The sequence below is a fragment of the Scyliorhinus torazame genome, chromosome 16 (genome assembly GCF_047496885.1).
Source record: "Scyliorhinus torazame isolate Kashiwa2021f chromosome 16, sScyTor2.1, whole genome shotgun sequence".
Classification (NCBI taxonomy): domain Eukaryota; kingdom Metazoa; phylum Chordata; class Chondrichthyes; order Carcharhiniformes; family Scyliorhinidae; genus Scyliorhinus; species Scyliorhinus torazame.
In genome coordinates, this window is record NC_092722.1 from 85,478,014 (window position 1) to 85,491,114 (window position 13,101).

At 52.9% G+C, this 13,101-nt stretch overlaps 1 protein-coding gene across 4 annotated transcripts in view; it reads left to right on the top strand.

Moving 5' to 3' along the window:
• Positions 1-2,908, top strand: part of LOC140392920 (atrophin-1-like) — a 238,203-nt gene extending 235,295 nt beyond the window's left edge. For all 4 annotated transcript variants that reach the window (XM_072478699.1, XM_072478702.1, XM_072478700.1 and 1 more), the window contains one exon: positions 1,392-2,908. Coding sequence is in view for 1 of the 4 variants with exons in the window: in XM_072478702.1 (XP_072334803.1) it covers positions 1,392-1,407 (16 nt within the window). In the remaining 3 variants the exon portion in view is untranslated. The remainder of the gene's footprint in view (positions 1-1,391) is intronic.
• Positions 2,909-13,101: the final 10,193 nt, after the last annotated feature.

Sequence of the window (13,101 nt, forward strand, 5' to 3'; positions counted from 1 at the left end):
GCTGTACTTGTCCTGGGAGTGTTTGACGGGGACAGTGTAGAGGGAGCTTTACTCAGTTTCTAACCCTGTGCAGTACCTGTCCTGGGAGTGTTTGATGGGGACAGTGTAGAGGGAGCTTTACACTGTATCTGACCCCGTGCTGTACCTATCCTGGGAGTGTTTGATGGGGACAGTGTGGAGGGAGCTTTACTCTGTATCTAACCCTGTGCTGTACCTCTCCTGGGAGTGTTTGATGTGGACAGTGTCGAGGGAGCTTTACTCTGTATCTAACCCCGTGCTGTACCTGCCCTGGGAGTGTTTGATGGGGACAGTGTAGAGGGAGCTTTACTCTGTATCTAACCCTGTGCTGATCCTGTCCTGGGAGTGTTACGTTGGGATTGTGTAGAGGGAGCTTTACTCTGTATCTAACCCTGTGCTGATCCAGTCCTGGGAGTGTTTGATGTGGACAGTGTCGAGGGAGCTTTACTCTGTATCTAACCCCGTGCTGTACCTGCCCTGGGAGTGTTTGATGGGGACAGTGTAGAGGGAGCTTTACTCTGTATCTAACCCCGTGCTGTACCTGTCCTGGGAGTGTTTGATGGGGACAGTGTAGAGGGAGCTTTACTCTGTATCTAACCCCGTGCTGTACCTGCCCTGGGAGTGTTTGATGGGGACAGTGTAGAGGGAGCTTTACTCTGTATCTAACCCTGTGCTGATCCAGTCCTGGGAGTGTTTGATGTGGACAGTGTCGAGGGAGCTTTACTCTGTGTCTAACCCCGTCCTGTATCTGTCCTGTGAGTGTTTGATGGGGACAGTGTAGAGGGAGATTTACTCTGTATCTAACCACGTGCTGTACCTGTCCTGGGAGTGTTTGATGGGGACAGTGTAGAGGGAGATTTACTCTGTATCTAATCCTGTGCTGTACCTGTCCTGGGAGTGTTTGATGGGGACAGTGTAGAGGGAGCTTTACTCTGTATCTAACCCCATGCTGTACCTGTCCTGGGAGTGTTTGATGGGGACAGTGTAGAGGGAGCTTTACTCTGTATCTAACCCCGTGCTGTACCTGTCCTGGGTAAAAGTCCTGAATGTTCCTCCATTACAGCTCCGTGGGTGTACCTGTACCGCATGGGGACTGTAGCGGTTTCAAGATGGTGGATCACCTACCACCTTCTCAATGAGGGCGATTAGGGATGGCAAAGAAATGCTGGGGCCTAGGTAGTGGTTCTCAGATCCTCTGAATGAATTCAAAGGATGCCAATGGGGTTGTAAATGTGGCTAACTGGCGAGAGGGGGATGCATGGCGTTCGGATTGGACCTTGCTTTGCATGCCTGCCTCCTTCACAAACAGAACCTCATTCTTACCTGTTCTCTTTCTGTGTTCTCTCTCCACCACCTCTCTGTGCACCTGACAGGCGTTTGACAGAATGACGATGAGGCGTAAACAGCGAGGCCATGGCCCAAGGCTAATTGACTAACTGAGGGCGCCAGGGGCGACGAGCAGCGACCAGCAATCGTGGAAGGCCCCCAAACCCTCCTGGAGACCATCCTCTCTCTCCGCCTGACCCTGCCGCATGCCATTCACCTCGCTATCTCTCCAAGGAAGTGGCCTCCTCTGTGGGCACCAGTGTTACGAGGAGGGAGTGAGGGGAAGGGCACAAAGGGAACTTGGGTATTTTGTTTTTCGGACAAGCCTGTGACATAGGCCTTAGCCTTTCTTTCAGTCTTCACCAGCTGAGCAACAACATCTCCTCTCACCCTCCAGACCCTTCTCCCCCCTCCCCACACACACGGAATCAAGCAATCTTTCAGGGCAGTCATTTTTAAAATAATAATTTATTTAACGTTTTGATGTTTTCTTCATTGGCGATCATTTTGGACATCCTTTGCACCCTTTCCCCACCCTCCTCCGCATCCACCACCCATGCGCTCCACGTCCCACCCAGGTTGAGGAAAAGGGCCCTCAGGCGCCTTTTAAGGCCTGCTGTCCAATCACCCTCGCGGCAGGAATTAGGGCAGGAATATGTAGGCCTCAGGCTCAACTTGAGGTCCGTGTACGCCAAGGTGAGCCCCACACAGTCTTGCTCATTGAAGGACTGGGGTGTAGCAGAACAGGCCTCGAGCTTCATTTGAGGCCTACACTTGTCAAGGTGGCTGTGCAACGCCCGTGGCAGGAAGGAGGGCAGGCATAAGCTGGAGGCTTCACTTGAGGCCTGCGTGCATAATGGCACTTGCAGACCTGCCCGTGATGGGAATAAGGGCGGGGAGAAGGCCACAGGCTTAATTTGAGGCTCAAATAGAGCAAAATAGAAAAAACAGCCGTGCCGAACTGCTCACCGTAGGAATGAGGGCAGCGTAGGCTCTGGGCTTCATGGCCTGTGCGCTTAAAACAAAGGCCATTCAGACCTGCTCATCAAGCGAAGGAGGGCTGGAACCAAGCCTCAGTCTTCACCTGAGGCCTACATGCGCAAGAACAGCCCTACAGTCCTGTTCGACGTGCTGCTGAGTGCAAGAGCAGGCATGAGGCGCAATTTGCGGCATGCGTGCGCTGGGGATGCCCAATCCCATCCACATCAAGCAATGGCATTCACGAGGGCATTGATGGGGTTAGATGGCGTGGCACTGCCCGCAGATCTGGCAGGATTACAGCCAAGGAATACTCCATCCGATCCGGATCCCATCCCCCACCGCGTGAGTCAATCCCTCCCACCTTTGAAGCAGATTTTGGTCCTTGAGACCTCTCCTGCTATCTTTGCTTTCACCAGGCGAACACTTTCATTGTTTTTAACCGTTGCGGCGCCACAAAGTCTCGAAACTCTCTAACAGGTTCCCTGATTGTCCAGTGTTCATCACCATTATTTTGTACTTAAGTAACCAACTCATGACTGACTGCATGTCTCCGAAATAAAGCTTTTCAAATAACAACAGCAAACTCTATTCCTTTGTCGCGGCACAGCAGAAGCCGCTTGGAGGAATTGCTGCACGGTCAGAGGGTCAGTACTGAGGGAGCACCGCACGGTCAGAGGGTCAGTGCTGAGGGAGCGCCGCACGGTCAGAGGGTCAGTACTGAGGGAGTGCCGCACGGTCAGAGGGTCAGTGCTGAGGGAGCGCCGCACGGTCAGAGGGTCAGTACTGAGGGAGCGCCGCACTTTCGGAGGGTCAGTACTGAGGGAGTGCCGCACTGTCAGAGGATCAGTGCTGAGGGAGCGCCGCACGGTCAGAGGGTCAGTACTGAGGGAGTGCCGCACGATCAGAGGGTCAGTACTGAGGGAGTGCCACATGGTCATAGGGTCAGTACTGAGGGAGCACCGCACTTTCGGAGGGTCAGTACTGAGGGAGTGCTGCACAGTCAGGGTCAGTACTGAGGGAGTGCCCCACTGTCGGGTCAGTACTGAGGGAGTACCGCATGGTCATAGGGTCAGTACTGAGGGAGTGCCGCACGGTCAGAGGGTCAGTACTGAGGGAGTACCGCATGGTCATAGAGTCAGTACTGAGGGAGCACCGCACTTTCGGAGGGTCAGTACTGAGGGGGCGCTGCACAGTCAGGGTCAATACTGAGGGAGAACCGTACTATCGGAGGGTCAATACTGAGGGAGCGCCGCACTGTCGGAGAGTCAGTACTGAGGGAGAACCACACTGTCAGAGGGTCAATACTGAGGGAGCACTGCACTGTCGGAGAGTCAGGACCATAAGACATCGGAGCAGAATTAGGTCACTCGGCCCATCGAGTCTGCTCCGCCATTCAATCATGGCTGATATTTTTCTCATCCCCATTCTCCTGCCCATAACCCCATCCCCATAACCCCTGATCCCCTTATTAATCAAGAACCTATCTATCTCTGTCTTAAAGACACTCAGTGACTTGGCCTCCACAGCCTTCTGCGGCAAAGAGTTTCACAGATTCACCACCCTCTGGCTGAAGAAATTCCTCCTCATCTCTGTTTTAAAGAATTGTCCCTTTAGTCTGAGATGGTGTCCTCTGGTTCTAAGTTTTCCTACAAGTGGAAACATCCTCTCCACGTCCACTCTATCCAGGCCTCGCAGCAACCTGTAAATTTCAATAAGATCCCCCCCTCATCCTCCTCAACTCCAACAAGTACAGACCCAGAGTCCTCAACCGTTCCTCATACAACAAGTTCTTCATTCTAGGGATCATTCTTGTGAACCACATCTGGAACCTTTCCAGGGCCAGCACATCCTTCCTTAGATACGGGGCCCAAAACTGCTCACAATACTCCAAATGGGGTCTGACCAGAGCCTTATACAGCCTCAGAAGTACATCCCTTCCCTTGTATTCTAGCCCTCTCGACATTAATGCTAACATTGCATTTGCCTTCCTAACTGCCGACTGAACCTGCACATTAACCGTAAGCATTTCCCCCTAGAGAAAATAGTCTATCCCTCCATTCTTCCTTCCATAGGGGCTGGTTTAGCTCGCTGGGCTAAATCGCTGGCTTTTAAAGCAGACCAGCAGCACGGTTCGATTCCCGTACCAGCCTCCCCGAACAGGCGCCGGACTGTGGCGACTAGGGGCTTTTCACAGTAACTTCATTGAAGCCTACTCGTGACAATAAGCGATTTTCATTTTCATTTCACTTCATTTCATTTCAAAGTGCACAACCTCACACTTTTCCACATTGTATTCCATCTGCCACTTCTTTGCCCACTCTCCTAGCCTGTCCAAGTCCTTCTGCAGTCCCCCTGCTTTCTTAGTATTACCTGCCCCTCTACAGATCTTTGTATCATCTACAAACCTAGCAACAGAGCCTTCAGTTCCTTCCTCCAGATCATTAATGTATATTGTGAAAAGCTGTGGTCCCAGCACAGACCCCTGAGGCACACCACCAGTCACCGGCTGCCACCTTGAAAAAGACCCCATTATCCCCACTCTCTGCCTTCTGACAGTCAGCCAATCCTCTATCCATGTCAGGATATTACACTTAACACCATGGGCTCTTAACATATTTAAGTCTCCTATGCGACACCTTGTGAAAGACCTGGAAATCTAAATAAATCATGTCCACTGGTTCTCCTTTGTCTAACTTCCTTGTTACCTCCTCAAAGAACTCTAACAGCTTCGTCAGACATGACCTCCCCTTGACGAAGCTGTGCTGACTTGGTCCTATTTTACCATGCACTTCCAAGTACTCCAGATATCATCTTTAATAACGGACTCTCAAATCTTACCAATGACTGAAGTCAGGCTAACCGGCCTATAATTTCCCATCTTCTGCCTCCCTCCCTTCTTAAACAGGGGTGTTACATTAGCCACTTTCCAGTCCTCTGGGACCCTTCCTGCCTCCAGTGATTCCTGAAAGATTATCACCAATGCCTCCATAATTTCCTCAGCTATCTCTTTCCGGACCCTGGGGTGTAGTCCATCCAGCCAGGGTGATTTATCCACCTTCAGACCTTTCAGTTTCCCCAGAGCCTTCTCCTCAGTGATGGTCACTGCACTCACCTCTGCCCCCTGGTTCTCCTGGAGCTCTGGCATCCCACTGGTGTCTTCCACCGTGAAGACTGATGCAAAGTAACTATGCAGTTCCATTTCTTTGCTTCCTATTATTTCTTTTCCAGACACATTTTCCAGTGGTCCAGTGTCTATTTTTGCCTCTCTCTTACCTTTTATATATTGAAAAAAACTCTTCCTATCTTCTTTTATATTACTAGCTAACTTGCACCCATATTCCATCTGCCTGTCCTTTCGATAGGACACATATTCTTGTATATTTAAATCCCAGCCCTGATCCCCTTGCAGTCACGTCTCTGTGATGCCCACAACATCGTACCAGCCAATTTCAATGTGCGGAACAAGCTCATTTACCTTGTTCCGTATACTGCATGCATTTAGGTACAACGCCCTGAGTCCTGCATTGACCACCTCCCTTCTCACCTTTTTTGTTCTGCCTGAGGGTAATGTTGTTCTCTTATTTTTGTTCTCTATTTCGCCTTCAGTTATTACACCGTATAAGCTAACGCTCTGGTTCCCACCCTCCTGCCATACTAGTTTAAATCCTCCTGAGTGACTCTTGCAAACCCTCCCAGCCAGGATCATGGTGCCCTCCAGTTTTGATACAACCCGTCCTTCTTGTACAGGTCCCACCCGCCCCAGAAGAGATCACAATGATCCAGAAATCTGAAACCCTCCCTCCTCCACCACCAGTTTATCCACGTGTTTAGCTGCACTATCCTATTTCTAGCTTCACTGGCACGTGGCACACGGAGTAAATCCTGAGATTTCAACCCTAGAGGTCCTGATTTTTAGTTTACTGCCTAACTCCCTGAACTCCTTCTGCAGGACCTCATCACTCTTCTTGCCTATGTCGTTCGCACTTATGTGTACTATGACCTCTGGCTGTTCACCCTCCGCCTTCAGGATGTCCTGTGCTCGTTCAGAGACATCCATGACCCTGGCACAAGGGAGTACTGAGGGAGGGCCGCGCTGTAGGAAGGTCAGTCCTGAGGGAGCACCGCACTGTCGGAGGGTCAGTACTGAGGGAGCGCTGCCTGTCGGAGTCAGTACTGAGGGAGCGCCGCAATGTCAGAGGGTCAGTACTGAGGGAGCGGCGCACTTTCAGTGGGTCAGTACTGAGGGAGTGCCGCACTGTCTGAGGGTCAGTACTGAGGGAGCACCGTACTGTTGGAGGTTCAGTACCGAGTGAGTGCCGCATTGTCAGAGGGTCAGTATTGATGGAGTGCTTCACTTGTCGGAGGGTCAGTAATGAAGGAATGCCGCACTATCAGAGGGTCAGTACTGAGGGAGAGCCGCACTCTCGGAGGGTCAGTACTTATCTTTTTAACTGTACGGTGTTCCATAATTATTAAGTGTGTAGTGATGTAACTGCTATTAACGTGGACTCTGTCTTCGGACTCCGTCAGAATGAAGAGCTTGAAATATGAGGAGTGGTTGAGGACTGTGGGCCTGTACTCGGAGTTTAGAAGAATGAGGGGGGATCTTATTGAAACTCGCAGGATACTGCGAGGCCTGGATAGAGTGGATGTTTCCACTCGTGAGATAAAATGGAAACCAAGGACATAGCCTTTAAATCTGAGGTAAGGAGGTTCAGCCAGTGGGTGGGGGATCTGTGGAACTCTGCCGCAGAAGGCTATGGAGGCCAAATCACTGAGTGTCTTTAAGACAGAGATAGATGGGTTCTTGATTGAGAAGGGGATCAAACGTTGTGGGAGAAGGCAGGAGAATGGGGATGAGAAGCAGGTCAGCCATGATTGAACACTCAATGGGCTAAATGGCCTAATTCTGCTCCTATGTCTTATGGGCGGTCGAGCCCTGGAGTACAGAGAATATCGGGCCAATGTGTAAGATTGCTGAGCATCGACAGCACCAGGGGCATTGCAATGATACACTCATACATACACTCTCGCTCACACACACACACTCGTTCACACACACTCGCTCACACAAAATCACTTGCACACACGCACTCTCTTGCATACTCTAAGGCACATGCTCTCTCGCACACGCGCTCTCTCGCACATGCGCTCTCTCGCACACGCTCTCTCTCGCACACGCTCTCTCGCACACGCTCTCTCTCGCACACGCTCTCTCGCACACGCTCTCTCTCGCACACGCTCTCTCGCACAAGATCTCGCACACGCGCTCTCTCGCACACACTCTCTCTCGCACACGCTCTCTCTCGCACACGCTCTTTCTCGCACACGCTCTCTCACACACGCTCTCTCTCGCACACGCTCTCTCGCACACGCTCTCTCGCACACACTCTCGTGCATGCTCTCTCTCGCACACGCTCTCTCGCACACACTCTCGCACACGCTCTCTTGCACACGCTCTCGCACACTCTCTTGCACACGCTCTCTCGCAAACGCTCTCTCTCGCACACGCTCTCTCGCACACGCTCTCTCTCGCACACGCTCTCTCGCACACGCTCTCTCTCGCACGCTCTCTCTCGCACACTCTCGCACACGCTCTCTCGCACACGCTCTCTCTCGCACACGCTCTCTCTCGCACACGCTCTCTCTCGCACACGCTCTCTCTCGCACACGCGCTCTCTCGCACACGCGCTGTCTCGCACACGCTGTCTCTCTCGCACACGCTCTCTCTCGCACACGCTCTCTCGCACACGCTCTCTCTCGCACACGCTCTCTCTCGCACACGCTCTCTCTCGCACACGCTCTCTCTCGCACACGCTCTCTCTCGCACACGCTCTCTCTCGCACACGTTCTCTCTCGCACACGCTCTCCCTCTCGCACACGCTCACTCCCACACTCACCCTTTCACTCCATCACACACTTACTACCTCTCTCACACTCATTCGCTTCCTCTCTCACACTTGCATACCCTCACATACCCTCTCTCTTACACACTCCCTCATTCACTCACACACACACATAGGGCGGGATTCTCCAATCCCGCGGCAGAGTGTCCACGCTGTTGTAAACGCCGTCGCGTTTTACGACCGCGTGAACGAGATGCTGCCAGGACTAATTCTGGCCCCTACAGGGGGTCAGCATGGTGCTGGAGCAGTTCACGCCACTCCAGCTGCCGGTCCCGGCGCAAACTGTGTGCCGCGGGATCTGCACACATGCGCAGTGGCCTCCTTCAATGCGCCGGCCCCGACGCAACATGACGCAGGGCTACAGGGGCTGACGAGTAGGAAAAGAGGCCCCCAGCCAGAGAGGCCGTCCCACCGTTTGGTGGGCCCCAATCGTGGGCCATGCCACATCGGAGGCCCCCCTGGGGTCGGAACCCCCTCCCCCCAAAGGCCGCCACCCGACGGCGAGGTCCGGCCAGCTCAGAGCAGGTTAGAACGACGCCGGTGGGACTCGGTTTTTTTCTTACGGCCGCTCGGCCCATCCGGGCCGGAGAATCGGTGGGTCGGTCGCATAGAGCGGCCCACGACCGGCGTCACGCGGAGAATCGCGTGCCGGCGTCGGCGGCGTGGCCCAGTCGCGGGAATTCTCCAGCCCGGCCCAGGGCTGGGAGAATCCTACCCATACTCTCCCTCCCTCACATACACATTCACTCACTCTCCCATTTTCTCTCACACAAACCACACTCACTACTCTCCCACTTGTCCCCACATGCTCTTTCTCTCTCTTACACAAACTCCCTCGCCCGAGTCCGTGACTTTTCTGTCCCATCTCCTGCAGCCTGGTTGACTATCCTCCCTGGCTCATCACTCTCTCTCGCCAGGTCCCACAGCACCTTCTGCTTCTCCTCTCCCTTACCCCCCACCCTATGCCACACACACCCCTGCAATCCTCTCCCTCCATCTCCCCAGCACACTTACCGCCGACAATAATCGCTTGCTCCTTCTCCAATCAGAGGTAGCGACTCCCCTGCACTTCCTGCTGATTGGCTCACCACTGTGGCTATCAGCAGCAAGCTCGGGAACATTCTGGCCTGTGATTGGAGGAGCGGAGCGGCCCTGGTCCCCCTCAACTTTGTCGAACCTGGGGCGGCACATGGCGCAGTGGGACTGCGGCGCTGAGAACCTGGGTTCGAATCCCGGCCCCGGGTCACTGTCCATGTGGAGTTTGCACATTCTCCCTGTGTCTGCGTGGGTTTCACCCACAACCCAAAGATGCGCTGTAATGCTCTATGTTCTATTCAGAGAGTAGTAAGGGCGTGGAATGCCCTGCCTGCAACAGTAGTGGACTCGCCAACACTAAGGGTATTCAAATGGTCATTGGATAGACATATGGACGATAAGGGAATAGTGTAGATGGGCTTCAGAGTGGTTTCACATGTCGGCGCAACATCGAGGGCCGAAGGGCCTGCACTGCGCTGTAATGTTCTATGTTCTATGTGCAGGGTAGGTGGATTGGCCACGCTAAATTGCCCCTTAATTGGAGAAAAAAATAATTGGGTACTCTAAATTTTTTTTAAAACTTTGTCGAACCCGCAGCCTGACTGACTGACCACTATTTTGACCGGCGGCCGTGGGGGACCTCAATCCGTCTCAAGCACCACAGGATGGACAAGCCTGTCTTAAAGGTACATAAAAATCAGCAGGGCCCATGGATTGGGACTTTTAAAAAAACATAATGTCACTTAAAGTTGCCACTGCTCCCCTGGAAAAATGGGTAATTAAGCGGTTTTAAAGATGTTGAAGACCTCTTTACCCTGGTGGACCGTTGGGAAAAGGATCATGTGGTGGTTTATGGTTTTTTTGAAAAATAAAAATATGTTTTGGGTGAAAAACTGTGTTTTAAAAGCTGTTTTATTTGCGGAGTGGGGGGGGGCGGAGGGGTGCTGGGGGGGGGCAGGGAGGGAATGAGAAGAAGCAACTGCCTGGGCGTCAAGATGGGAAAAGTTCGTGAAGCTTCAGCCCCAGATCCGAAGTGAGGGGCGAGTGGAAGTTGCTCCGCTTCAGCTCCACTTCCTGACATCGACCCACTGCAGGTTTGCTGCAGGACCACCTGGGAACGAGTGCAAGAGACAGCGAGTGTTCCACGGGCCAGCGCTCAGAAAGCAACCTGCACGCAGTTTCAAGGAGTCCATCATCTGACCGTTTACCTTTGAACCAGTGACCTTAACCTTTTAGTGGAACACTTCGATTTTTATTTATTTTCCATGTGTGAGAATTCGCGCGTGAGAATGTATGTGCGTGAGTGTCCGCATGTGTGAGAATGTGAGTGGGAATAGGTGTGTTTGCGTGAGAATGTGTGTGAGTAAGAATGTGTGTGAGAGATTGTGCATGAGAATATGTACGTGAGCGAGAGAGAATTTGGGCATGAGAATGAGTAAGAATGTGTGAAAATGTCGACATGAGAATGTGTGAAAATGCGTGCACGAGAATGTGTGAGAGAATGTATGAAAATGTGCATGAGAACGTGTGTGAATGTGAAAATGTGTGCGTGAGTCAGTGTTTGCGTGTGAGAATGTGTGCATGAGAGTGGGGCGGCGCAGTTGAAGCATTGCTGCCTCACGGCGCCCAGGTCCCAGGTTCGATCCCAGCTCTGGGTCACTGTGTGGAGTTTGCACATTCTCCCCGTGTTTGCGTGGGTTTCGCCCCCACAACCCAAAGATGTGCAGGCTAGGCGGATTGGCCACGCTAAATTGCCCCGTAATTGGAAAAAATGAATTGGGTACACTAAATTTTTTTAAAAGATGTGCAGGTTAGGTGGATTGGCCACGCCTAATTGCCCCTTACTTGGAAAACAAGAATTGGGTACTCTAAATTTATTTCAAAAAGAGAATGTCTGCATGAAATGATACATGCGAATGTATGCGTGAGGATGTGATAGTGAAAATGTGTGTGAGAGAGCATATGAGAATGTGTGAGAATTTGAGCATGAGCATCTGCGTGAGAATGTGTGCAGGTGAATGTGTGACAATCTGGGAGAATGTGAGCCAGAAAGTGAGAGTGAGTGTGCATGAAAATTTGCATGAGTGAGAGTGCATGAGAATATGTGAGCGTGTGTGAGTATGTCTGCGTGAGAATGTCACACATTTGTGCAGGTGAATGTGTGACAATCTGTGGGAGAATGTGCGCGTGAGAGAGTGCCTGTGAGAATCTATGTGAGAATGTGTACATGAAAATGTGCATGTGAGCGTGAGATTGTGTGCGCGCGCGCAGGAGAGTGTGAGTGAGAATGTGTGATTGAGAATGTGAGCGAATATGTGATAATGTGAGCGTGGGAATCTGTACGTGAGAATGTGTACATGAAAATGTGCGCAGGAGGATGTGTGCGTGCCGGAAAGTCTGTGGATGAGAATCTGCAGAATGTGTGTGAAAATGTGTGGGTGAGAATGTGTGTGCATGAGTGAGTGTGTGAGAGAATGTGTGACTGAGATTGTGTGGGTGAGAATGTGCATGTCAGTGAATTCGTGAGAATCTGGGCGGGATTCTGTGATCCTGAGGCTAAGTGTTGATGCCGTCGGAAACGCCTCAGGATCAGCAATTCTGGCCCCTACAGGGGACCAGCACGGCACTGGAACGGTTCACGCCGCTCCAGCTGCTGATCCTGGCGTGAACTAGGCGCCGCGGGGTCCATGCTTGCGCAGTGGCTGCCTTCGCCGCACCGGCCCCGACGCAACATGGCGCAGGCCTACAGGGGCCGGCGCGGAAGAAAGGAGGCCCCCTGCCAGAGAGGCCGGCCCGCCAATCGGTGGGCCCCGATCGTGGGCCAGGCCACAGCGGAGGCACCCCCCCACACGCAGGCCGCCCCCCCGGACCGTCCACGGCGTGTTCCCGCCGGTTGAGAGCAGGTGTGAACGGCGCCGGCGGGACTCGGGTTTTTTACGACGGCCACTGCGAGAATCGGCGGGGGGGCCACGTAAAACTCTGCGGACAATCGCGTGCCGGCGTCGGGGCGCGATTCGCGTCGGTCACGGGATTCTCTGGCCCGGCCTGAGAGAATCCCGCCCTGTTTGCGTGAGAATGTGTGCATGAGCATGAGAAAGAGTGCCACTTAAAGGAGTGAGAATGTGTGCGCTCGCTCAGACCTGACCCGACAGTGCAGTGCTCCCTCAGTACTGACCCTGTGACAATGCAGCGCTCCCTCGGTACTGCCCTTCTGATAGTATGGCCTTCAGACAGTGCAGTGCCGTCCCATATCATTGACCTTCCGTCACTGCGGTGCTCCCTCAGCACTGACCCCCGACAGTGCTCTATGTAGCACAATCAATCACTCATGAGGCGAGATGAGAAGGAGTCGAACGATGGCTTTATTACGCAGACTTGTTCCCCAGCAGCACAGTTACAGAATGCGGCTGCTGGGAGAACCCGGGCTCTTATCCTCCGCCTTACTGGGTGGAGCCAGCAGGCGGATGATCCAATCGGGATCCAGTGTCAATCTACCAATAGCCTCGGCATCCCAGGGTACCTTAATACCCCTAATACATACCACCACACTCTGAAAGTGTGGCCATCAGAGAGTGCAGTGCTCTCAGTAAAGACCCTCCGACAGGGCGGCACTCCCTCAGTACTGACCGTCCAACAATGTGGCACTCCCTTAGTACAGACCCTCAGACTGTGCGGCACTTCCTCAGTACTGATCCTGTGACAGTGCAGCACTCCCTCAGTACTGACCCTCCGATAGTGCAGCGCTCCCTCAGTACTGACACTCCAACAGTGCAGCGCTCCCTCAGTACTGACCCTCTGACAGTATGGATTGTGGAGAAAATGACAGGAGACCATG